General features: G+C 49.1%; 1 protein-coding gene across 2 annotated transcripts in view; it reads left to right on the forward strand.

The window, feature by feature from the left end:
* Positions 1–27,301, forward strand: part of TCEA2 (transcription elongation factor A2) — a 132,853-nt gene that overhangs the window by 59,412 nt on the left and 46,140 nt on the right. For both annotated transcript variants that reach the window (XM_063959204.1, XM_063959205.1), the window contains exons 3-8: positions 4,453–4,558; positions 5,273–5,342; positions 5,712–5,845; positions 22,458–22,514; positions 22,627–22,781; positions 22,870–23,016. In XM_063959204.1, coding sequence (XP_063815274.1) covers positions 4,453–4,558; positions 5,273–5,342; positions 5,712–5,845; positions 22,458–22,514; positions 22,627–22,781; positions 22,870–23,016 — 669 coding nt within the window. The remainder of the gene's footprint in view (positions 1–4,452; positions 4,559–5,272; positions 5,343–5,711; positions 5,846–22,457; positions 22,515–22,626; positions 22,782–22,869; positions 23,017–27,301) is intronic.

Genomic DNA, 27,301 nt, shown 5'->3' on the forward strand with positions numbered 1-27,301 from the left:
TTCCTCTCATACCCAAGGTGTTGAGAATAATAAGAAAAAGAGGAGTGAGAACAATACTCATTGTTCCGGATTGGCTACGAAGGACCTGGTATCCGGATCCGCAGAAAATGCTCACAGAAGATCCGTGGCCTCTTCCTCTAAGGCAGGACCTGTTGCAACAGGGTCCATGTCTGTTCCAAGACTTACCACGGCTGCGTTTGACGGCATGGCGGTTGAACGCCGGATCCTAGCGGAAAAAGGTATTCCGGATGAGGTCATTCCTACGCTAATAAAGGCTAGGAAGGACGTGACATCTAAACATTATCACCGAATATGGCGAAAATATGTTTCTTGGTGTGAGGCCAGAAATGCTCCTACGGAAGAATTCCATCTAGGCCGTTTTCTTCACTTCCTACAAACTGGAGTGAATTTGGGCCTAAAATTAGGCTCCATTAAAGTTCAGATTTCGGCCTTATCCATTTTCTTTCAAAAGGAATTGGCCTCTCTACCTGAAGTACAGACTTTTGTGAAGGGAGTACTGCATATTCAGCCTCCTTTTGTACCTCTGGTGGCGCCTTGGGACCTTAACGTGGTATTAAGTTTCCTTAAGTCACATTGGTTTGAACCACTTAGAACAGTGGAGTTGAAATATCTCACTTGGAAGGTGGTCATGTTGTTAGCCTTGGCTTCAGCTAGGCGAGTTTCGGAATTAGCGGCTTTATCACATAAAAGCCACTATCTGGTTTTCCATATGGATAGAGCGGAATTGCGGACCCGTCCTCAATTCCTACCTAAGGTGGTCTCATCCTTTCATATGAACCAACCTATTGTCGTGCCTGTGGCCACACGTGACTTGGAGGATTCCGAGTCCCTTGATGTGGTCAGGGCTTTGAAAATTTATGTGGCCAGAACGGCTAGGATCAGAAAAACAGAAGCACTGTTTGTCCTGTATGCAGCCAACAAGGTCAGCGGCCCTGCTTCAAAGCAGACTATTGCTCGCTGGATCTGTAACACGATTCAGCAGGCGCATTCTACGGCAGGATTGCCGTTACCAAAATCGGTTAAGGCACATTCCACTAGGAATGTGCCGAGCTGCTACTTGGTCGGGGTCAAACACCTTTGCAAAGTTCTATAAGTTTGATACCCTAGCTGAGTAGGACCTCCTGTTTGCTCAATCGGTGCTGCAGAGTCATCCGCACTCTCCCGCCCGTTTGGGAGCTTTGGTATAATCCCCATGGTCCTTACGGAGTCCCAGCATCCTCTAGGACGTTAGAGAAAATAAGATTTTAAACCTACCGGTAAATCTTTTTCTCGTAGTCCGTAGAGGATGCTGGGCGCCCGTCCCAAGTGCGGACTACTTCTGCAAGACTTGTATATAGTTTTGCTTACATAAGGGTTATGTTATAGTTTTCATCGGTCTTGGACTGATGCTATGTTGTTTTCATACTGTTAACTGGTTAGTATATCACAAGTTATACGGTGTGATTGGTGTGGCTGGTATGAATCTTGCCCTTGGAGTAACAAAAATCCTTTCCTCGTACTGTCCGTCTCCTCTGGGCACAGTTTCTCTAACTGTGGTCTGGAGGAGGGGCATAGAGGGAGGAGCCAGTGCACACCCAGATCCAAAGTCTTTCTTAAAGTGCCCATGTCTCCTGCGGAGCCCGTCTATCCCCATGGTCCTTACGGAGTCCCAGCATCCTCTACGGACTACGAGAAAAAGATTTACCGGTAGGTTTAAAATCTTATTTTTTTTTTCCATTGGAAAAGGCATTGGTAATCCAGTCGATGGTTCGGGATGTCATGAATCCAACCCGGATATCGGTGCATCTATGCATTCGCCTTCTGGGCAAAATGGTGGCCTCTTACAAGGCGCTTCAGTACGGAAGGTTTCATGCGAGGCCCTTCCAGCTGGATCCAGATCGTATCTTCACATGCACCAGAGGATTCGTCTGTCACCAAAAGCCAGGATCTCCCTTCTGTGGTGGCTACAGACCTCTCACCTCGTCGAGGGTCGGAGGTTTTAAATTCAGGACTGGATCCTGTTAAACACTGACACAAGCCTCCGAGGTTGGGGAGTAGTCACCAAGGGGGTGCAGTTTCAAGGAAGATGGTCAAGTCAGGAAGTTGTCCTTCCAATTAACATTCTGGAACTCAGGGCCATATACAGTACCCTTCTGCAGGCCTCATATCTTCTTAAAGATCGGGCCATTCAGGTTCAGTCGGACAATGTGACGGCAGTAACATACATAAACTGACAGGGAGGAACGAAAAGCAGAGCAGCAATGTCAGAGGTATCAAGAATTCACCTCTGGGCAGAAAAACATGCTGTGGCATTGTCGGCGGTCTTCATTCCAGGAGTAGACAACTGGGAAGCAGACTTCCTCAGCAGACATGACCTGCACCCGGGGGAGTGGGGCCTTCACCCGGAGGTGTTCAGGTGCTTGACACGTCGATGGGGATGTCCCAAATCGATATGATGGCCTCTCGTCTCAAAAAGAAGCTCAAGCGGTATTGTTCCAGGTCGATAGACCCACAGGCAGTGGCAGTGGACGCTCTGACAACTACATTGGTCTATCAGATGGTGTACGTGTTCCCTCCACTTCCGCTGATCCCAAGAATTCTCTGAAGAATAAAAAGGGAAAAAGTTCAAGCAATTCTCATTTTCTCCGGAATGACCAAGAAGGGCCTGGTACGCGGACCTTTTGGAGATGCTCCTGGAAGTTCCGTGGTCTCTTCCTCTTTGCGAGGAACTCTTGCAACAGAGTCTGTTCGTCTATCAAGACTTAACACGGCTATGTTTGCTGGCATTGAAGTTGAACGGCTGATTCTAGCCAGGAGAGGGATTCCTGACAAGGTCATCCCGACTATGATCCAAGCTGAGGGGGTAACGTCTAAACATTACCACCGTATTTGGAAGAAATATGTCTCTTGGTGTGAGAACAGGAAATATTCTGCGGTGGAATTTCAGCTGGGATGTTTCCTGCTTTTTCTGCTATCCGGTGTGGTTGTGGGCCTACGTCTGGGCTCTATAAAAGTCCAGATTTCGCCCTTGTCTATTTTCTTTCAGAAACAATTGGCGTCTCTTCCTGAGGTTTAAACGTTCTTGAAAGGGGTTCTGCACATCCAGCCTCCCTTTGTGCTTCCCACGGCACCTTGGGATCTCAATTTGGTATGGTTTGAACCGTTACAGGAGGTAGACGTAAAATATCTTGCGTGAAAAACCGTCACACTGTTGGTCTTGGCTTCTGCAAGATGTGTGTCAGAGCTGGGGGCGTTGTCTTACAAGAGCCCCTATTTAATCTTCCATGAGGATAGAGCTGAATTCAGGACTCCTCAGCAATTTCTTCCTAAGGTGGTGTCGGCGTTTCACATCAACCAACCAATTGTGGTTCCGGTTGTGACCAACACCTCTGTTACTTCAAAGTCTTTGGATGTTGTGAGTGCTTTGAAGGTGTATGTGAAGAGAACAGATCGTCACAGGAAATCGGACTCGCTGTTTGTTCTTTATGATCCCAATAAGATTGGGTGTCCTGCTTCAAAGCAGTCAATTGCACGTTGGATCAGGCTCACTATCCAGCATGCTTATTCCACGGCAGGATTGCCGATTCCTAAATCTGTACAGGCCCACTCGACTAGGTCAGTGGGTTCTTCTTGGGCGGCTGCCCTTGGTGTCTCGGCCTTACAGCTCTGCCGAGCAGCTACAGGTTCTACAAGTTCGATACCTTAGCCTCTGAGGACATTCAGTTTGGTCAATAAGTTCTGCAGGACCCTCAGCACTCGCCCACCCGGTTTGGGAGCTTTGGTACTTCCCATGGTACTAAATGGATCCCCAGTATTCTCTAGGACGTAAGAGAAAATAGGATTTTAATTACCTACCAGTAAATCCTTTTCTCGTAGTCTGTAGAGGATCCTGGGCGCCCGCTCAGTGCTTCGTTCATCCTGCACTGTTACTTGGTTAAGTATTGTTGTTTGGTTCAGCTGTTGCTGTTCCAAGTTTGGTTAGCATGGCTTTCCTCTTGTGTGTGCTGGTTCGGAATCTCACCACTATCCTTTTATAGCCTTCTCTTAAAGTATGTCCGTCTCCTCGGGCACAGTTTCCTAGCCTGAGTCTGGTAGGAGGGGCACAGAGGGAGGGGCCAGCCCACACTATCAAATTCTTAAAGTGCATGGCTCCTAGTGGACCCGTCTATACCCCATGGTACTAAATGGATCCCCAGTATCCTCTACGGACTACGAGAAAAGGACTTACTGGTAGGTAATTAAAATCCTGTTTTACTTTTGGTCTTGAAATATTTTCAGTTCTATGAATGAAAATTAAATAGAAATCACATTGTTTTGATGCAGTTTATGTACTGTGACAATGGTAAGTTTAATAAATTTACATCTAGATTTGACAATGGGTGTTTCTTGTATATGAAGGTTGTAATACTATACCATCTTGGGGTACTAGTAACAATGCATGTTTTTTGCTAGTCCACTCGGGTAGGAATGTCCGTGAATGCAGTGAGAAAGGAAAGCAATGACGAGGAGGTCATCGCTCTGTCGAAATCTCTAATCAAGTCCTGGAAGAAGCTGCTGGGTGAGATGATGGTGTAGACTCCCCTCCATGTAAACCTAAGGGATAGTCTATAGATCAGCTCTCCTTTCACACACTACTCAGGGATGAGAATATGTTGGGTAAAGCTCCACCCACACATACTTTGGGTTCGGTTATATGGAGCAGAACTCCATTAACAAACCTCTTAAGGCCAGACCATATGGAACAGAACATCCTCCTATATTCATCTCAGAAGTCAGAATGTTTAGTTTAGACTGCAGAGATTATCCCACAGTACTCCGATTACACATAATGTGAAGTAGATCCTTCCCACCCAAGGTTAGGTCAGTACTGACATTCAATGTTATTGGCATGTGTACGAAAAACGTCTCTGTAATGCAGAGCTCCTCTAGTGGAAGAACCAAGGCTTGGAGAGCACCTTCCAAATAAAGGTGAAAAATTGATTTTGTAGGTCACATGTTGGTCTACCACAGAGAACCTTCATTCCATTTGGAAAAGTCCTCCCATGTAAAGATCAAAGGCTGGGTTTTCTAGAGCTAAGCTTTCCACATTTACTGATTAGATCAGTTTACGTCTGAGATAAATCAGTGTAAAGGATATTGTGCAGAAGTGTAAAAATCAAAGGACAGGTTCCACATCTAATGCTGTCATGTAGAGATTAGTGGCTGGAATATTCCTGAGTGAAGAGGGGTATGGTTACACATGATGTGTGACTTCTCCATGTCTCTCCTGCAGACAGCTCAGAACAGCGAGGAAAAGAGAAGTGTCAAAACTCAGTCTCGCCCACCTCCTCCAAGGAGCTCAGGTGAGCAGGTGACACAGCCTCCTGGTGCTGACTGCAGGCATGGATTGTGCTGGGTTGTTGGATGGGGTTCAGATAGCTTTTGTGATCATTTGATCCAAAAGCTTAATGGCCCAATCCTTACCCTCCCCTGGGAAACCCGTCTGTTACCTGAAGCCAGGTGCGGAACTGTGATGTAGGCTGCTCCTTATTTGAGTGCTACAAACCGACTATAGGTCCTTTTTAAAAGAGCTATTGTCGGATTGAGTTCTCCAGTGTATTGAGTAATGGGGGCAGCAGCTTCCCTGCTGCAGGTAGCAAGGGGGTTCCCGAGTAGGGGCTTGTAATATCAAAGTCGATAACCCCATCTGTTTTTTGTTTTCATCTTTGCAGTTCAGCCAAGAAGAATGATACACCCAAAACTCCTGTGACCCCAAAGATGACTCGTTTTCCACCTCTACCTGTCACATCGGATTCTGTGCGTACTAAGTGTAGAGAGATGTTAAAAGCAGCACTAGAGTTGGATGGTAAGAATGAGACCTACATTTATTATGTGTGTGTATATATTAGTGTATGTATTTATGTATGTGTGTGTGTGTGTGTGTATATGTGTATGTATATGTGTATATATATATATGTCAGAGAAATGAAATGCAGGGGGCGCCAATAGTGCATTAAAAGTGTTTAACAGTTTTATTCACACTTCCACAACGACACAGCAAATAGGAGCCCGTACCATAAAAGGCGGTTATACCACCACTTGTATAAAAGACACGAGAATTACCCCACAGTCAAGTCAGCGTTTCTCAGTTCGGAGTCCTTGCATCAGACCACGCCCATACGCGTTTCGTCATCAGACTTCGTCAGTGGATGTTCCTGATCTGTTGGAGGCTATTAAGTTAATTCTGCAGATTACGGATGATCCCGAGCCATCCGTTCCTCCTAAGAAACCAGATAGGTTCAAGCGTCACAAGGTGGTTAAACAAGTTTTACCTCACTCTGATCACCTAGTGTATATACGTCAGGAACCCTGGGAAAGCCCGGGTACGAAGTTTGTGCCTCAAAAGAAGATGCTGGCTCGCTATCCCCTCGCGCCAGAGCTGTCTAAGAATTGGGAAACGCCTCCTCCAGTAGACTCACATGTGGCTACGATGGTGGTTTCCTCAGCTCTACCTGTCGCTACCGTCACGTCTCTAAAAGAGCCTACGGATAAACGTATGGAGGGTTGTCTGAAAGCGATTTACACCCTCACGGGTGCTGCACAAAGGCCCACTATTGCAGCTACATGGGCTGCAGAGGCTATTGAAGCATGGGCCTTGGAGTTAGAAGCTGAAATCTCCTCTGACCATGCTAGACAATGCTTGTCATATATTGTCACAGCTTCTCGCTATATTAAAGAGGCGGCTTCTGATGCCGGTATCCTAGCAGCCAAGGCCTCTACTACGTCAGTCCTGGCTCGCAGGATATTGTGGCTGAGATCCTGGTCTGTGGATCTGGACTCTAGAAAAACCCTGGAGGTACTCCCTTTCAAGGGAGATATTCTGTTTGGGGAGGACTTAAATAAGATAGTGGCTGACTTGGCTACTGCCAAAACTGCCTGTCTGCCTAATACAGCTCCTTCTGTGTCGAAGGCCAAAGGCACGTCCTTTTGCCCCTTTCGTCCTTCAGGTAAAGCAAAAGGTCAGGCGTACCATAAGCAGGCCCGCACTTCCAAACCTGGTAAGCCGAAGCCCAAAAGAGCCTGGGCTGCCCGTCAGCCAGCTGCCAAGACCGATAAGCTGCCGCATGACGGGGCGGGCCTCCCCCTGGGGGATCCCAGGGTGGGGGGCCGGCTTCTAGGGTATACCCAGGAATGGTTGATGACCACTTCAGATCCCTGGGTACGGGAAGTCGTCACTCGCGGTTACGCCATAGCCTTCAAACAACGACCCCCTCATCGATTTTGCCAGACAGACGTCCCGTCGGACCAGACAAAGGCAAACACTCTGCATTCGGTGGTACAGACCCTCCTGGATACCGGAGTCGTAGTACAGGTGCCTCTTGCTCAGAGGGGCCGGGGGTACTATTCTCCGCTGTTTCTAGTCCCGAAGCCGAATGGGTCCTCCCAGCCCATTCTCAACCTCAAGGCACTGAACAGGTTTGTGAAGGTTTCCAAGTTCCGTATGGAAACCCTTCGCTCTATAGTTCTGGCCTTGGAACCTGGGGACTACATGGTCTCCCTGGACATACAGGATGCTTACCTGCATATTCCTATAGCAGTGTCACATCATCTATACCTGAGGTTCGCTATTGGCAACCTACATTACCAGTTTCGGGCGTTTTACCTTTTGGTTTAACAACGGCTCCGCGAGTCTTCACCAAAGTTATGGCGGTGATGACGGTGGTACTCCGCCATCAAGGGGTCAGGATACTGCCGTATCTGGACGACTTGTTAATCCTGGCAAATTATCCAGATCTTCTCCTGTGTCATCTGGATATGACGGTCCGGTTTCTACAAGCCCACGGGTGATTCATCAACTGGAAGAAATCCTCCCTGGTCCCTGCTCAGAGCATGGTGCACCTGGGAGTGCTGTTGGACACTCACAACCAGAGGTTGTTCTTGTCTCAGGAGAAAGTCCTGAAGCTTCAAGACAGGATTCGTTGCTTCCTTTCTCGTCCGCAAGTGTCGATACATTCGGCTATGCAGGTGCCGGGCCTCATGGTGTCAGTATTCGACATGGTGGAGTATGCTCAATTCCATTCTCGTCCTCTCCAGAAGCTGATTCTAGCCAAGTGGGACGGCCTGCCTCACCGGATCAGGTCTCAAATGATCTCTTTGACTCCGGCGGTCCGTCTGTCGCTGCTCTGGTGGCTCCAGGACCAACAATTGTGCAGGGGCCGTCCCTTCTGGATATCCAACTGGGTCCTGTTGATGACAGATGCCAGTCTAAGAGGTTGGGGCACGGTGCTGGAGCAGCACTCCTTGCAGGGTCGGTGGACCAAGGAGGAATCTCTCCTCTCGATCAACATTCTGGAATTGCGGGCTGTCTTCAATGCGTTGAACCTAGCCCAGCATTTGATTCAGAACTGTCCTGTTCAAGTACAGTCAGACAACGCCACCACAGTGGCTTACATAAATCATCAAGGCGGCACTCGAAGCCGTTTGGCAATGAAGGAAGTCTCATGGATTCTACGTTGGGCAGAACGCCATCTACCGGCAATATCGGCAATATTCATTCCGGGAGTCCTGAATTGGGAAGCAGACTTTCTCAGTCGTCAGGACGTGCATGCCGGCGAGTGGGGCCTCCATCCAGAAGTGTTTTCAACTCCTCGTGGAAAGGTGGGGTCTTCCAGATGTGGATCTGATGGCGTCTCGACACAATCACAAGGTTCTGATCTTCGGAGCAAGGACAAGGGATCCTAATGCAGCATTCGTGGATGCGCTGGCGGTGCCGTGGAGGTTTCGACTGCCGTACGTGTTCCCTCCGGTGTCACTCCTGCCCAGGGTAATTCGGAAGTTCAAGCAAGAAAAAGGAAATCTGCTTCTCATAGCTCCGGCGTGGCCCAGACGGCACTGGTTCTCAGACCTGCAGAGCCTGTCGTCAGAGCGTCCAATTCTACTTCCACAACGCCCAGACCTCCTCGTTCAGGGCCCCTGTGTCTACCAGGACCTAGCCCGGTTGTCTTTGACGGTGTGGCTCTTGAAGCTTCCGAAGGCTTGAGGGCTAAGGGTTTTTCTGAAGAGGTCATTAAAACTATGTTGCGGGCCCGGAAACCGGCCTCTGCTCTGATTTACCATAGGGTCTGGCATTCCTACTTTGTTTGGTGCGCATCTAATAATTATGACGCTTCCAAATTTAGTACAGCCAAGCTTTTGGCTTTTCTTCAGCAGGGCCTAGATTTAGGCCTGCGTCTGGCCTCCCTCAAGGTTCATATTTCTGCCTTGTCTGTGTGGTTTCAGAGAAAAATTGCGACTTTGCCTGATGTTCATACTTTCACTCAAGGTGTGTTGCGTATCCAACCTCCCTATGTCCCGCCTGTGGCTCCTTGGGACTTGTCGGTGGTTTTGGAGGCGTTGCAGGAACCTCCATTTGAACCCCTGGGTTCAGCTGACCTTAAGTGGCTTTCCTTTCTGGTGGTGTTGTTGCTGGCTATTGCCTCTGCTAGAAGAGTGTCGGATCTGGGTGCCTTGTCTTGTACTTCCCCATATCTGATATTTCACCGTGACCGGGCGGTTCTTAGGACTCGTCCCGGATATTTGCCTAAGGTGGTTTCTTCGTTCCACCTTAATCAGGGGATTGTGGTTCCGACCCTTGTCTCTCCTGATTTGTCTCCCAAAGAGCGGTCTTTGGATGTGGTACGGGCTCTACGTATCTATCTGAAGAGAACTGCTTCTATTCGAAAGTCTGATTCTCTGTTTGTTTTGTTTGGATTTCACAAACATGGCTGGCCTGCTCATAAGCAGACCCTGGCCAGATGGATTAGAATGGTGATTGCACATGCTTATGTGAAGGCTGGTCTCTCTGCTCCTGATCACATTACGGCCCATTCTACTCGGTCTGTTGGACCTTCCTGGGCAGCCCAACGTGGTGCAACACTTGAACAATTGTGCAAGGCGGCTACGTGGTCTTCCGGGAACACGTTCATAAGGTTCTATGCCTTCAATACTGCCGCTTCCCAGGATGCTTCCTTTGGACGCCGGGTTCTTGTGCCCGCTACAGTGCGTCCCCTCCCATAAGGGACTGCTTTAGGACATCCCCATTGTCCAGACTTGTGGAGCCCAGTGTACCCCGCAGCAGAAAACGAGTTTTATGGTAAGAACTTACCTTTGTTTTCTCTGACGTCCTAGTGGATGCTGGGACTCCGTAACGACCATGGGGAATAGCGGCTCCGCAGGAGACAGGGCACAAGAATAAAAGCTTTAGGATCAGGTGGTGTGCACTGGCTCCTCCCCCTATGACCCTCCTCCAAGCCTCAGTTAGATTTTTGTGCCCGAACGAGAAGGGTGCAGGCTAGGTGGCTCTCCTGAGCTGCTTAGAATAAAAGTATATTTTAGGTTTTTTTATTTTCAGTGAGTCCTGCTGGCAACAGGCTCACTGCATCGTGGGACTAAGGGGAGAAGAAACGGACTCACCTGCGTGCAGAGTGGATCGGGTTTCTTAGGCTACTGGACATTAGCTCCAGAGGGACGATCACAGGTTCAGCCTGGATGGGTCCCGGAGCCGCGCCGCCGGCCCCCTTACAGAGCCAGAAGAGCGAAGAGGTCCGGTGAAATCGGCGGCAGAAGACGATCCTGTCTTCAGACTAAGGTAGCGCACAGCACCGCAGCTGTGCGCCATTGCTCTCAGCACACTTCACACTCCGGTCACTGAGGGTGCAGGGCGCTGGGGGGGAGCGCCCTGAGACGCAATATAACAGATAATACCTTAGGTTGGCTAAAGAATACATCACATATAGCTCTTGGGCTATATGGATGTATTTTAACCCCTGCCATTTTTTACAGAAAAAGCGGGAGATAAGGACGTCGTGAAGGGGCGGAGCCTATCTCCTCAGCACACAAGCGCCATTTTCCCTCACAGCTCCGCTGGAAGGACGGCTCCCTGACTCTCCCCTGCAGACTTGCTACTGAATCAGGGTAAAAAAGAGAAGGGGGGGCACTATTGGCAGCTAAAAACTATACAGCAGCTATAAGGGAATAACACTTATATAAGGTTATCCTTGTATATATATATATATAGCGCTTGGTGTGTGCTGGCAGACTCTCCCTCTGTCTCTCCAAAGGGCTTGTGGGGTCCTATCCTCTATCAGAGCATTCCCGGTGTGTGTGCTGTGTGTCGGTACGTGTGTGTCGACATGTATGAGGAGGAAAATGATGTGGAGGCGGAGCAATTGCCTGGGTTAGTGATGTCACCTCCTAGGGAGTCGACACCTGACTGGATGATCGTATTTAAAGAATTAAGTGATAATGTCAGCACTTTGCAAAGAACGGTTGATGACATGAGACAGCCGGCAAATCAATTAGTGCCTGTCCAGGCGTCTCAGACACCGTCAGGGGCCCTAAAACGCCCGTTACCTCAGTGGGTCGACACAGACCCAGACACAGATACTGAGTCTAGTGTCGACGGTGAGGAGACAAACGTAATGTCCAGTAGGGCCACACGTTACATGATCACGGCAATGAAGGAAGCATTGAACATTTCTGACACTACAAGTACCACAAAGAAGGGTATTATGTGGGGTGTGAAAAAACTACCAATAGTTTTCCCTGAGTCAGATGAGTTAAATGAGGTGTGTGATAAAGCGTGGGTTTCCCCCGACAAAAAACTGCTAATTTCTAAAAAATTATTGGCACTATATCCTTTCCCGTTAGAGGTTAGGACACGTTGGGAAACACCCCCTAGGGTAGATAAGGCGCTCACACGTTTATCAAAACAAGTAGCGTTACCGTCTCCTGATACGGCCACCCTCAAAGAACCAGCAGATAGAAGGCTGGAAAATATTCTTAAAAGTATATACACACATACTGGTGTTATACTGCGACCAGCAATCGCTTCAGCCTGGATGTGCAGTGCTGGCGTCGCGTGGTCGGATTCCCTGACTGAAAATATTGATACCCTGGATAGGGACAATATACTGTTAACTATAGAGCATTTGAAGGATGCATTACTATATATGCGTGATGCACAGAGGGATATTTGCACCCTGGCATCAAGAGTAAGTGCTATGTCCATTTCTGCCAGAAGAGCGTTATGGACGCGACAGTGGTCAGGAGATGCGGATTCCAAACGACATATGGAAGTATTGCCGTATAAAGGGGAGGAGTTATTTGGGGCTGGTCTATCGGACCTGGTGGCCACGGCAACGGCTGGAAAATCCACCTTTTTACCCCAGGTCACTTCACATCAGCAGAAAAAGACACCGTCTTTTCAAACTCAGTCCTTTCGTTCCCATAAGTACAAGCGAGCAAAAGGCCATTCCTTCCTGCCCCGGGGCAGAGGAAGGGGAAAAAGACTGCACCATGCAGCCGTTTCCCAGGAGCAGAAGCCCTCCCCTGCTTCTGCCAAGTCTTCAGCATGACGCTGGGGCTTTACAAGCAGACTCAGACATGGTGGGGGCCCGTCTCAAGAATTTCAACGCGCAGTGGGCTCACTCGCAAGTGGACCCCTGGATTCTACAGGTGGTATCGCAGGGGTACAAACTGGAATTCGAGGCGTTTCCCCCTCGCCGGTTCCTGAAGTCTGCTCTACCAAAGTCTCCCTCCGACAGGGAGGCAGTTTTGGAAGCCATTCACAAGCTGTATTCCCAGCAGGTGATAATCAAGGTACCCCTCCTACAACAGGGAAAGGGGTATTATTCCACGCTGTTTGTGGTACCGAAGCCGGACGGCTCGGTGAGACCAATTTTAAATCTGAAATCCCTGAACACTTACATAAAGAGGTTCAAATTCAAGATGGAATCACTCAGAGCGGTGATAGCAAACCTGGAAGAAGGGGACTATATGGTGTCTCTGGACATCAAGGATGCTTATCTCCACGTCCCAATCTACCCGTCTCACCAAGGGTACCTCAGGTTTGTAGTACAAAACTGTCATTATCAGTTTCAGACGCTGCCGTTTGGGTTGTCCACGGCACCTCGGGTCTTTACCAAGGTAATGGCCGAAATGATGATTCTTCTTCGAAGAAAAGGCATCTTAATTATCCCTTACTTGGACGATCTCCTGATAAGGGCAAGGTCCAGGGAACAGTTAGAAGTCGGAGTAGCACTATCTCAGGTAGTGTTACGTCAGCACGGGTGGATCCTAAATATTCCAAAATCGCAGCTGATTCCAACGACACGTCTACTGTTCCTAGGAATGATTCTGGACACAGTCCAGAAAAAGGTGTTTCTCCCGGAGGAGAAGGCCAGGGAGTTATCCGAGCTAGTCAGGAACCTCCTAAAACCAGGCCAGGTGTCAGTGCATCAGTACACGAGGGTCCTGGGAAAAATGGTGGCTTCTTACGAAGCAATTCCATTCGGAAGATTCCATGCAAGAACGTTTCAGTGGGATCTACTGGACAAATGGTCCGGATCGCATCTTCAGATGCATCAGCGGATAACCCTGTCGACAAGGACAAGGGTGTCTCTTCTGTGGTGGCTGCAGAGTGCTCATCTACTAGAGGGCCGCAGATTTGGCATTCAGGATTGGGTCCTGGTGACCACGGACGCCAGCCTGAGAGGCTGGGGGGCAGTCACACAGGGAAAAAATTTCCAGGGCTTGTGGTCAAGCATGGAAACATCTCTTCATATAAACATTCTGGAACTAAGGGCCATTTACAATGCCCTAAGTCAAGCGAAACCCCTGCTTCAGGGTCAGGCGGTATTGATCCAATCGGACAACATCACGTCAGTCGCCCACGTAAACAGACAGGGCGGCACGAGAAGCAGGAGGGCAATGGCAGAAGCTGCAAGGATTCTTCGCTGGGCGGAAAATCATGTGATAGCTCTGTCAGCAGTGTTCATTCCGGGAGTGGACAACTGGGAAGCAGACTTCCTCAGCAGACACGACCTTCACCCGGGAGAGTGGGGACTTCACCCAGAAGTCTTCCACCTGATTGTAAACCGTTGGGAAAAACCAAAGGTGGACATGATGGCGTCACGTCTAAACAAAAAACTAGACAGATATTGCGCCAGGTCAAGGGACCCTCAGGCAATAGCGGTGGACGCTCTGGTGACACCGTGGGTGTACCAGTCAGTGTATGTGTTCCCTCCTCTGCCTCTCATACCAAAAGTACTGAGAATCATAAGAAGGAGAGGAGTAAGAACGATACTCGTGGTTCCGGATTGGCCAAGAAGGACTTGGTACCCGGAACTTCAAGAGATGCTCACGGAAGACCCGTGGCCTCTACCTCTAAGAAAGGACCTGCTCCAGCAGGGGCCTTGTCTGTTCCAAGACTTACCGCGGCTGCGTTTGACGGCATGGCGGTTGAACGCCGGATCCTGAAGGAAAAAGGCATTCCAGATAAAGTCATCCCTACCCTGGTCAAAGCCAGGAAGGATGTAACCGCAAAACATTATCACCGCATTTGGCGAAAATATGTTGCGTGGTGTGAGGCCAAGAAGGCCCCTACAGAGGAATTTCAACTGGGTCGTTTCCTCCATTTCCTGCAAACAGGACTGTCTATGGGCCTAAAATTAGGGTCCATTAAGGTTCAAATTTCGGCCCTGTCGATTTTCTTCCAGAAAGAACTGGCTTCAGTACCTGAAGTTCAGACATTTGTAAAAGGGGTACTGCATATACAACCTCCTTTTGTGCCTCCAGTGGCACCTTGGGATCTCAATGTTGTTTTGAGGTTCCTTAAGTCACATTGGTTTGAACCACTCACCACTGTGGACTTAAAATATCTCACATGGAAGGTGACGATGCTGTTAGCCCTGGCTTCAGCCAGGCGTGTGTCAGAATTGGCGGCTTTATCATATAAAAGCCCTTACTTAATTTTTCATTCTGACAGGGCAGAATTGAGGACTCGTCCTCAATTTCTCCCTAAGGTGGTTTCTGCTTTTCACATGAACCAACCTATTGTGGTGCCTGCGGCTACTAGGGACTTGGAGGACTCCAAGTTACTTGACGTTGTCAGGGCCCTGAAAATATATGTTTCCAGGACGGCTGGAGTCAGATAGTCTGACTCGCTGTTTATCCTGTATGCACCCAACAAGCTGGGTGCTCCTGCTTCTAAGCAGACTATTGCTCGTTGGATTTGTAGTACAATTCAGCTTGCACATTCTGTGGCAGGCCTGCCACAGCCAAAATCTGTAAAAGCCCATTCCACAAGGAAAGTGGGCTCATCTTGGGCGGCTGCCCGAGGGGTCTCGGCTTTACAACTTTGCCGAGCAGCTACTTGGTCAGGGGCAAACACGTTTGCTAAATTCTACAAATTTGATACCCTGGCTGAGGAGGACCTGGAGTTCTCTCATTCGGTGCTGCAGAGTCATCCGCACTCTCCCGCCCGTTTGGGAGCTTTGGTATAATCCCCATGGTCCTTACGGAGTCCCAGCATCCACTAGGACGTCAGAGAAAATAAGACTTTACTTACCGATAAATCTATTTCTCGTAGTCCGTAGTGGATGCTGGGCGCCCATCCCAAGTGCGGATTGTCTGCAATACTTGTACATAGTTATTGTTAACTAAATCGGGTTATTATTGTTGTGAGCCATCTTTTCAGAGGCTCCTTCGTTGTTATCATACTGTTAACTGGGTTCAGATCACAAGTTGTACGGTGTGATTGGTGTGGCTGGTATGAGTCTTACCCGGGATTCAATATCCTTCCTGATTATGTACGCTCGTCCGGGCACAGTATCCTAACTGAGGCTTGGAGGAGGGTCATAGGGGGAGGAGCCAGTGCACACCACCTGATCCTAAAGCTTTTATTCTTGTGCCCTGTCTCCTGCGGAGCCGCTATTCCCCATGGTCCTTACGGAGTCCCAGCATCCACTACGGACTACGAGAAATAGATTTATCGGTAAGTAAAATCTTATTAAAACTCTTTCTGCGAGGTACACTGGGCTCCACAAGGCGCCCACCCTGACGCACTTAGCTTCTTTGGGTTGCTATGGCATTAGCCGCTGACACTTCTCTTGTCGTGAGAGTGTGATGTATGTGGCTACTAACCGTTGTCGTCTCTTTTCCTGCTACTGCATTGGGCTGGTTAACTAAAACTGAGCTACTGTGCTGGGAGGCGGGGTGATATAGGAGGCGACGCTGTGCATTCTGGGAACAGTCAAAGCTTTGAGTCTGTTGGTGCCTCGGATCAAGATCCTACTCTACACCCCATTGTCCAGACTTGTGGAGCCCAGTGTACCTTGCAGTAAGAGTTTTAACAAATGTAAGTTCTTACCATAAAACTCGTTTTCTCATTTGGCACTATAGAAGAAAAAGAAATGTATATTGATAATAGCGCTCTCCAGTAACCATGTTAAATGTCACCCATGTGTAAGAATCATAACATGAGAGTTGATTCACCGTGTAATGAAGAAACAAGGTATCCTTTTGCCTTCTTGTCACATGAAACCAAGTGGTCACAATAAAATCATTCCTTTTTCAGGGAACTCAATAGTAAGCCCAGCTCAAAATCTACGGAAGAGAAAATATAAGCACCTCCTAATCCTTTTGCAAGGATAATTTGTGGAGGTACTTATAATGCAAAATATAGTGTAGCAAGCCTTTTTAAAAGGGGGTCACATTTATTGGGTACAAAATGCACGTACAAGAAAACAAATTTTCTCTGACGTCCTAGTGGATGCTGGGGACTCCGTAAGGACCATGGGGAATAGACGGCTCCGCAGGAGACTGGGCACATCTAAAGAAAGATTTAGGTCTATCTGGTGTGCACTGGCTCCTCCCCCTATGACCCTCCTCCAAGCCTCAGTTAGATTTCTGTGCCCGGCCGAGCTGGATGCACACTAGGGGCTCTCCTGAGCTCCTAGAAAGAAAGTATAGTTTAGGTTTTTTATTTTACAGTGAGACCTGCTGGCAACTTGCTCACTGCAGCGAGGGACTAAGGGGAGAAGAAGCGAACCTACCTAAGTGGTGGTAGCTTGGGCTTCTTAGGCTACTGGACACCATTAGCTCCAGAGGGATCGCACACAGGACCCGACCTCGTCGTCCGTTCCCGGAGCCGCGCCGCCGCCCCCCTTACAGAGCCAGAAGCAAGAAGGTCCGGAAAATCGGCGGCTGAAGACTTCTGTCTTCTCCAAGGTAGCGCACAGCACTGCAGCTGTGCGCCATTGCTCCTCATGCACACCACACACTTCGGTCACTGATGGGTGCAGGGCGCTGGGGTGGGCGCCCTGAGCAGCAATATTAACACCTTAGCTGGCAAAACTGACACCATATATAGCCCCAGAGGCTATATAGGTGTAAATTACCCCTGCCAGAATAACACAAAAAGCGGGAGAAAGCCCGCCGAAAAAGGGGCGGAGCCATCTCCCTCAGCACACTGGCGCCATTTTCCCTCACAGCTCCGCTGGAAGGATCGCTCCCTGGCTCTCCCCTGCAGTCCTGCACTACAGAAAGGGTAAAAAAGAGAGGGGGGGCACAAATTTAGGCGCAGTATAATATATATATGCAGCTATAAGGGAAAACACTCTTTATAGGTGATATCCCTGTGGTATATAGCGCTCTGGTGTGTGCTGGCATACTCTCCCTCTGTCTCCCCAAAGGGCTTTGTGGGGTCCTGTCCTCTGTCAGAGCATTCCCTGTGTGTGTGCTGTGTGTCGGTACTGCTGTGTCGACATGTATGATGAGGAAAATGATGTGGAGGCAGAGCAAATGCCTGTAAATGTGTTGTCACCCCCTGAGGGGTCGACACCTGTGTAGATGGACTTATGGAAGGAATTACGTGACAGTGTCAGCTCCTTACATAAAAGGTTTGACGACATAGGACAGCCGGCTACTCAGCTTGTGACTGTTCCAGCGTCTCAAATGTCATCAGGGGCTTTAAAACGCCCGCTACCTCAGATGGCAGACACAGATGTCAACACGGATACCGACTCCAGTGTCGACGACGATGAGACTAGTGTACCCTCCAATAGGTCCACCCGTTACATGATTGAGACAATGAAAAATGTATTACACATTTCTGATAGTACCCCAGGTACCACAAAAAAGGGTATTATGTTCGGTGAGAAAAAACTACCAGTAGTTTTTCCTGCATCTGAGGAATTAAATGAGGTGTGTGTAGAAGCCTGGACTTCCCCCGATAAGAAATTGATAATTTCTAAACGGTTATTGGCAGCGTACCCTTTCCCGCCAGAGGATAGGTCACGTTGGGAAACGTCCCCTAGGGTAGATAAAGCGCTTACACGTTTATCAAAACAGGTGGCACTACCGTCTCCTGATACGGCCGCCCTAAAGGATCCTGCTGATAGAAAGCAGGAGGCTACCCTAAAAGCTATATATACACACACGGGCATTATATTGCGACCAGCGATTGCATCAGCATGGATGTGCAGTGCTGCTGCTGCGTGGTCAGATTCCCTGTCGGATAATATTGATACCCTGGATAGGGACACTATTTTGCTGACAGTAGAGCATATAAAGGACGCTGTCTTATACATGCGTGATGCACAGAGGGATATTTGCCGGCTGGCATCAAAAATAAGCGCAATGTCCATTGCCGCCAGAAGGGGGTTATGGACTCGGCAGTGGTCAGGTGATGCCGATTCAAAAAGGCACATGAAAGTTTTGCCTTATAAGGGGGTGGAACTGTTTGGGGATGGTCTTTCAGACCTCGTTTCCACAGCTACGGCTGGGAAATCGACATTTTTGCCACAGGCTACCCCACAGCAAAAGAAGGCACCGTATTATCAAGTACAGTCCTTTCGGCCCCATAAACACAAGAGGGCTCGAGGCGCATCCTTTCTGCCGAGAGGCAAAGGTAGAGGGAAAAAGCTGCAGCATACAGCCAGTTCCCAAGAGCAAAAGTCCTCCCCCGCGTCCGGTAAGTCCACAGCATGACGCTGGGGCTTCACAGGCGGATCCGGGTACGGTGGGGGCCCGTCTCAGAAATTTCAGCACACAGTGGGCTTTCTCACAGGTGGATCCCTGGGCCCTTCAAGTAGTATCTCAGGGGTACAGGCTGGAATTCGAGACGTCCCGCCCCCTAGAGGGCCGCAGATTCGGAATACAGGACTGGGTCCTGGTGACCACGGATGCCAGCCTTCGGGGCTGGGGCGCAGTCACACAGGGAAGAAATTTCCAAGGACTGTGGTCAAATCAGGAGATTTCGCTTCACATAAATATTCTAGAGCTAAGGGCCATTTACAATGCCCTAAGCCAAGCAAGGCCCCTGCTTCAGAACCAGCCGGTACTGATCCAATCAGACAACATCACGGCGGTCGCCCATGTAAACAGACAGGGCGGCACAAGAAGCAGGAGGGCAATGGCAGAAGCCACAAGGATTCTCCGATGGGCGGAAAATCATGTGTTAGCACTGACAGCAGTGTTCATTCCGGGAGTGGACAACTGGGAAGCAGACTTCCTCAGCAGACACGACCTCCACCCGGGAGAATGGGGACTTCATCCAGAAGTCTTCCAAATGCTGGTAAACCGGTGGGAAAGACCACAGGTGGACATGATGGCGTCCCGCCTCAACAAAAAGCTAAAAAGATATTGCGCCAGGTCAAGGGACCCTCAGGCGATCGCTGTGGACGCTCTAGTAACACCGTGGGTGTACCAGTCGGTTTATGTGTTTCCTCCTCTGCCTCTCATTCCCAAGGTACTGAGAATAATACGAAGGCGAGGAGTGAAAACTATACTCGTGGTTCCGGATTGGCCAAGAAGAGCTTGGTACCCGGAACTTCAAGAGATGCTTTCAGAGGACCCTTGGCCTCTGCCGCTCAGACAGGACCTGCTGCAGCAGGGGCCCTGTCTGTTCCAAGACTTACCGCGGCTACGTTTGACGGCATGGCGGTTGAACACCGGATCCTGAAGGAAAAGGGCATTCTGGAGGAAGTCATCCCTACCCTGATCAAAGCCAGGAAGGATGTCACCGCAAAACATTATCACCGCATTTGGCGGAAATATGTTGCTTGGTGTGAGGCCAGGAAGGCCCCAACGGAGGAATTTCAACTGGGTCGATTCCTGCATTTCCTGCAAGCAGGGGTGACGTTGGGCCTCAAATTGGGGTCCATTAAGGTCCAGATTTCGGCCCTGTCGATTTTCTTCCAGAAAGAACTGGCTTCACTGCCTGAAGTTCAGACTTTTGTCAAAGGAGTTCTGCGTATTCAGCCTCCTTTTGTGCCCCCAGTGGCACCTTGGGATCTCAATGTGGTTTTGGAGTTCCTGAAATCACATTGGTTTGAACCACTTAAGACTGTGGATTTGAAATATCTCACGTGGAAAGTGGTCATGCTGTTGGCGTCGACCTGGCGTGTATCAGAATTGGCGGCTTTGTCATGCAAAAGCCCTTATCTGATTTTTCATGTGGATAGGGCGGAATTGAGGAAGTGTTCCCAATTCCTTCCTAAGGTGGTATCAGCTTTTCATGTGAACCAACTTATTGTGGTGCCTGCGGCTACTCGGGACTTGGAGGACTCCAAGTTGCTGGACGTAGTCAGGGCCCTGAAAATATATGTTTCCAGGACGGCTGGAGTCAGAAAAACTGACTCGCTATTTATCCTGTATGCACCCAACAAGCTGGGTGCTCCTGCTTCTAAGCAGACTATTGCTCGCTGGATCTGTAGCACGATTCAACTTGCACTTTCTGCAACTGGACTGCCGCATCCTAAATCTGTAAAGGCCCATTCCACGAGGAAAGTGGGCTCTTCTTGGGCGGCTGCCCGAGGGGTTTCGGCTTTACAACTTTGCCGAGCTGCTACTTGGTCGGGTTCAAACACTTTTGCAAGATTCTACAAGTTTGATACCCTGGCTGAGGAGGACCTTGAGTTTGCTCATTCGGTGCTGCAGAGTCATCCGCACTCTCCCGCCCGTTTGGGAGCTTTGGTATAATCCCCATGGTCCTTACGGAGTTCCCAGCATCTACTAGGACGTCAGAGAAAATAAGATTTTACTCACCGGTAAATCTATTTCTAGTAGTCCGTAGTGGATGCTGGGCGCCCATCCCAAGTGCGGATTGTCTGCAAAACTTGTATATAGTTATTGCTTAACTAAAGGGTTATTGTTATGAGCCATCTGTTGGTGAGGCTCCGTTGTTATTCATACTGTTAACTGGGTATAGTTATCACGAGTTGTACGGTGTGATTGGTGTGGCTGGTATGAGTCTTACCCGGGATTCAAAATCCTTCCTTATTGTGTCAGCTCTTCCGGGCACAGTATCCTAACTGAGGTCTGGAGGAGGGTCATAGTGGGAGGAGCCAGTGCACACCAGGTAGTCCTAAAGCTTTCTTTAGTTGTGTCCAGTCTCCTGCGGAGCCGCTATTCCCCATGGTCCTTACGGAGTTCCCAGCATCCACTACGGACTACGAGAAATAGATTTACCGGTGAGTAAAATCTTATTTTTGTGGTCCTTGTGCAGTGTTCGCGCTGCCTGGCGTCACTGTGTGCTTTCTGCTGACCCGCATCCTAGAACATGCGTCAGCCAAAATATTTTTCAATAATCAGCAATTTTCTGGATGAAAAGGTGCATAATTAGCCAAAACGGCAAAGGACAATATGTACCGAACACATTGTTTTACCACTATTCTGTGCCAACTACATTACGGAAGACATCCCCACAATATCTTATGCCTTTTACTCGCTGTCTGTTGTTGGAAACATCTCATAACTTCATCACAAAATACTTACCGCTTTGAACTGCATTAAATACATCTACTCGTGGAATGTATTACTAGAAACAGATATAATGAAACCAAAAATTGGTACACTACACAGGGCACCCCATTACTGGGCACTTCATAAGTGTCTAATATAGTGATGGTCAACAAAGTGTTCTTCAAGGACCATACATTGCTTTTAATTGCAAGAATAAAAGAAAGAATTGCCCCTCAGTTGCACCAAAAGTCCACACATGCAACTCAGACCTCTACAAACCTTCATATCCCACATGTTCTCCATGTCATGCAGACCTCCACTTATGCTCCCTTGAGACCTCCCGCGCATGCCACTCGCATCTCCCCCAAAATGCATAGAGCGCCAAAGAAGGGGGAGAGCACTCGCCTCCTCTCCTCTGGTTGTGCCGTGTCGCTTGCTTGCACTGTGCAGGAGAGAGGTGGCGGAGCAGCGGATATAGAGTGGACAGAGTGGGGATAGCCTGCTTTCCTACAGAAGCTGCTTATTGCCCTTTTCCATGACCTCTCTGCACAATTCACACATTTTTACTGTGTTCTATTTGGTTTGTACCTAACATAAAACAAGTGCATTGCTAATATATAAGCTGATTACTAACTTATGCAATTTAAGTAGCCAGCCTAAGCAATGCCATGTACACAAAAGCTGACTTTGTACATACAGCGATGGTACTAGGGATAAACTATAGATAGATTAATACTGTACATGGAAAATACACCATCACTTTACAATACTCTATAATGCTAGTTACATCTTTTGGTACAGACTGTATATCTCCGCTGATGAAAGTGAGTTGTATTCACTTATCTGCTATGTCCACAAAGATTGTAAAACATATGAAATGACTTTGTTTTCCCCATTGTTCTTCCCTCTCCCAGGAGATTATATTGCGATAGGATCGGATTGTGAGATGTTGGCTGCTCAGATCGAGGAAAATATCCTTTTAATGTTTGATTCAGGAAGTTATGATATCGACTAAGGTCAGCGTCTTAATGCTGATAGAAAATAATGTCATCGCTACAGTATTTGGCCCTTAACTGTCATCACTAATATTTGATGGTGTGCAAAACACTGACATGAAGTACAAGAATCGCATCCGGAGCCGTATTGCCAATCTAAAGGATTCGAAGAATCCAGATCTAAGGAAGAACGTGCTATGTGGAGCAATTACTCCAGAGCAAATTGCAGTGATGAGCTGCGAGGTGATGGGGTGTAGAGATGTAATGAGTAAGTGAGTATTCTTCATGCTTTACAGGTCTTGTCACAAAACTGTTTTCTTTTCCTCCTAAGGAAATGGCCAGTAATGAGCTGAAAGAGATGAGGAAAGCCATGACAAAGGCTGCGATACAAGAACATCAAATGGCAAAGACAGGGGGGACTCCAACAGACCTATTCTCCTGTGGCAAATGCAAGAAGAAGAACTGCACTTACACACAGGTACTCTGGCTTATGGCTACACGGCATGGATCCATCGGCATGCAGCTACACTGCCTAATTTTACATATGGACAAATATCTCTAATTATGTATATACAGTACCTGCACACCCACACTCAGGTTACACTGACTCACACACACATACTCCTCTGGTCCATACGCAAACACACTTTTCTCTGACGTCCTAGTGGATGCTGGGTACTCCGTAAGGACCATGGGGAATAGACGGGCTCCGCAGGAGACTGGGCACTCTAAAAGAAAGATTAGGTACTATCTGGTGTGCACTGGCTCCTCCCTCTATGCCCCTCCTCCAGACCTCAGTTAGAATCTGTGCCTGGCCAGAGCTGGATGCACACTAGGGGCTCTCCTGAGCTCCTAGAAAAAGAAAGTATATTTTAGGTTTTTTATTTTCAGTGAGATCTGCTGGCAACAGACTCACTGCTACGAGGGACTTAGGGGAGAGAAGCGAACCCACCTGCTTGCAGCTAGCTTGTGCTTCTAAGGCTACTGGACACCATTAGCTCCAGAGGGATCGAACACAGGCCCAGCCTCGGGTCGTCCGGTCCCGGAGCCGCGCCGCCGTCCTCCTTGCAGAACCAGAAGCAAGAAGACATCCTGGAAATCGGCGGCTGAAGACTCCGGTCTTCATTAAGGTAGCGCACAGCACTGCAGCTGTGCGCCATTGCTCCCTATGCATACCACATACTCCGGTCACTGATGGGTGCATGGCGCTGGGGGGGGGCGCCCTGGGCTGCAATTAGAGTACCTTACATTGGCAAACAGCACATAATATAGTCTAAAAAACTATATATGTGCAAAAATCCCCCGCCATAATATAAATATAAGAGCGGGAGAAGTCCGCCGAGAAGGGGGCGGGGCTATCTCCCTCAGCACACTGGCGTCATTTCCTCTTCACAGCTCCGCTGGAAGACAGCTCCCCAGGCTCTCCCCTGCAGTTTCCAGGCTCAAAGGGTAAAAAAGAGAGGGGGGGGGGGGGGGGGGCACTAAATTTAGGCGCAAACTGTATATGTAAAGCAGCTATAGGGAAAAATCACTTTGTGTTAGTGTAAATCCCTGATTATATAGCGCTGTGGTGTGTGCTGGCATACTCTCTCTCTGTCTCCCCAAAGGACTTTGTGGGGTCCTGTCCTCAGTCAGAGCATTCCCTGTGTGTGTGCGGTGTGTCGGTACGGCTGTGTCGACATGTTTGATGAGGAGGCTTATGTGGAGGCGGAGCAGGTGCCGATAAGTGTGATGTCACCCCCTGCGGGGTCGACACCAGAGTGGATGGATATGTGGAAGGTTTTACACGACAGTGTCAACTCCTTACATAAAAGGTTCGATGACATAACAGCTGTGGGACAGCCGGCTTCTCAGCCAGTGCCTGCCCAGGCGTCTCAAAGGCCATCAGGGGCTCAAAAACGCCCGCTACCTCAGATGGCAGACACAGATGTCGACACAGAGTCTGACTCCAGTGTCGACGAGGACGAGACTAATGTACATTCCACTAGGGCCATCCGTTGCATGATTACGGCAATGAAAAATGTGTTGCACATTTCTGACATTAACCCAGGTACCACTAAAAAGGGTATTATGTTTGGGGAGAAAAAGCAACCAGTGGTTTTTCCCCCATCAGATGAGTTGAATGAAGTGTGTGAAGAAGCGTGGGCTTCCCCCGATAAGAAACTAGTGATTTCTAAAAAGTTACTGATGGCGTACCCTTTCCCGCTAGAGGACAGGTTACGTTGGGAGACATCCCCGAGGGTGGATAAGGCGCTCACACGCTTGTCAAAAAAGGTGGCACTGCCGTCTCAGGATACGGCCGCCTTAAAGGAGCCTGCGGATAGAAAGCAGGAGGCTATCCTGAAGTCTGTATATACACACTCAGGTACTATACTGAGACCTGCAATTGCTTCAGCTTGGATGTGTAGTGCTGCAGCAGCTTGGTCCGATACCCTGTCATAAAATATTGATACCCTCGACAGGGATACGATTTTGCTAACCATAGAGCATATTAAAGACGTCGTCTTATATATGAGAGATGCACAGAGGGATATTTGCCGGCTGGCATCTAGAATTAATGCAATATCCATTTCTGCCAGGAGAGTATTATGGACTCGGCAGTGGACAGGTGATGCGGATTCTAAAAGGCACATGGAGGTTTTGCCTTAAAAGGGTGAGGAATTGTTTGGGGATGGTCTCTCGGACCTCGTTTCCACAGCAACAGCTGGGAAGTCGACATTTTTACCTCAGGTTCCCTCACAGCCTAAGAAAGCACCGTATTATCAGGTACAGTCCTTTCGGCCCCAGAAAGGCAAGCGGGTTAAAGGCGCGTCCTTTCTGCCCAGAGGCAGGGGTAGAGGGAAAAAGCTGCACCATACAGCCAGTTCCCAAGAACAAAAATCCTCCCCTGCTTCCACTAAGTCCACCACATGACGCTGGGGCTCCACTGGTGGAGCCAGGAGCGGTGGGGGCCCGTCTCCGGAACTTCAGCGACCAGTGGGTTCGCTCACAGGTGGATCTCTGGGTTCTACAAGTGGTGTCTCAGGGATACAAGCTGGAGTTCGAGACGTCTCCCCCTCGCCGTTACCTCAAATCAGCCTTGCCAGCTACTCCCCAGGACAGGGAGGTAGTACTGGCGGCAATTCACAAGCTGTACCTCCAGCAGGTGATAATAAAAGTTCCCCTCCTTCAACAGGGACGGGGTTACTATTCCACAATGTTTGTGGTACCGAAACCAGACGGTTCGGTGAGACCCATTCTAAATTTTAAATCCTTGAACACTTATATAAGGAAGTTCAAGTTCAAAATGGAATCGCTCAGGACTGTTATTGCAAGCCTGGAAGAGGGGGATTACATGGTATCACTGGACATCAAGGATGCTTACCTATATGTCCCCATTTACCCACCTCACCAGGTGTACCTCCGTTTTGTGGTACAGGACTGCCATTACCAATTCCAGACGTTGCCGTTTGGTCTGTCCACGGCACCGAGGGTATTTACCAAAGTAATGGCCGAAATGATGATACTCCTTCGAATGAAGGGAGTTATAATTATCCCGTACTTGGACGATCTCCTTATAAAGGCGAGGTCCAGGGAGCAGTTGTTGGTCGGAGTAGCACTATCTCAGGAAGTGCTACAACAGCACGGCTGGATTCTGAATATCCCGAAGTCGCAGCTGGTTCCTACGACGCGTCTGCTGTTCCTGGGTATGATTCTGGACACAGAACAGAAGAAGGTGTTTCTCCCGGAGGAGAAGGCCAAGGAGTTGTCATCTCTGGTCAGAGACCTCCTAAAACCAAAACAGGTGTCGGTGCATCACTGCACGCGAGTCCTGGGAAAGATGGTAGCTTCTTACGAGGCAATTCCATTCGGCAGATTCCATGCACGGATCTTTCAGTGGGATCTGTTAGACAAGTGGTCCGGATCGCATCTTCAGATGCATCGGCTGATCACCCTGTCCCCGAGGGCCAGGGTGTCTCTGCTGTGGTGGCTGCAGAGTGCTCATCTACTCGAGGGCCGCAGATTCGGCATACAGGACTGGGTCCTGGTGACCACGGATACAAGCCTCCGAGGTTGGGGGGCAGTCACTCAGGGAAGAAACTTCCAAGGACAATGGTCGAGTCAGGAAGCTTCCCTACACATAAATATTCTGGAACTAAGGGCCATTTACAATGCCCTAAGTCAGGCAAGACCCCTGCTTCAAAACCAGCCGGTGCTGATTCAGTCAGACAACATCACGGCGGTCGCCCATGTAAACCGACAGGGCGGCACAAGAAGCAGGATGGCGATGGCAGAAGCCACGAGGATTCTCTGATGGGCGGAAAATCACGTGATAGCACTGTCAGCAGTGTTCATTCCGGGAGTGGACAACTGGGAAGCAGACTTCCTCAGCAGGCACGACCTCCACCCGGGAGAGTGGGGACTTCATCCAGAAGTCTTCCAGCTGATTGTAAATCGTTGGGAAAGGCCACAGGTGGACATGATGGCGTCCCGCCTCAACAAAAAGCTAAAAAGATATTGCGTCAGGTCAAGGGACCCTCAGGCGATAGCTGTGGACGCTCTAGTGACACCGTGGGTGTACCAGTCGGTTTATGTGTTCCCTCCTCTTACTCTCATACCAAAGGTACTGAGGTTAATAAGAAAGAGAGGAGTAAGAACTATACTCGTCGTTCCGGCTTGGCCAAGGAGGACTTGGTACCCGGAACTACAAGAAATGATCGCAGAGGACCCTTGGCCTCTGCCTCTCAGACAGGACCTGCTACAGCAGGGGCCCTGTCTGTTCC

This window comes from Pseudophryne corroboree, chromosome 3 (genome assembly GCF_028390025.1).
Source record: "Pseudophryne corroboree isolate aPseCor3 chromosome 3, aPseCor3.hap2, whole genome shotgun sequence".
Classification (NCBI taxonomy): Eukaryota; Metazoa; Chordata; class Amphibia; order Anura; family Myobatrachidae; genus Pseudophryne; species Pseudophryne corroboree.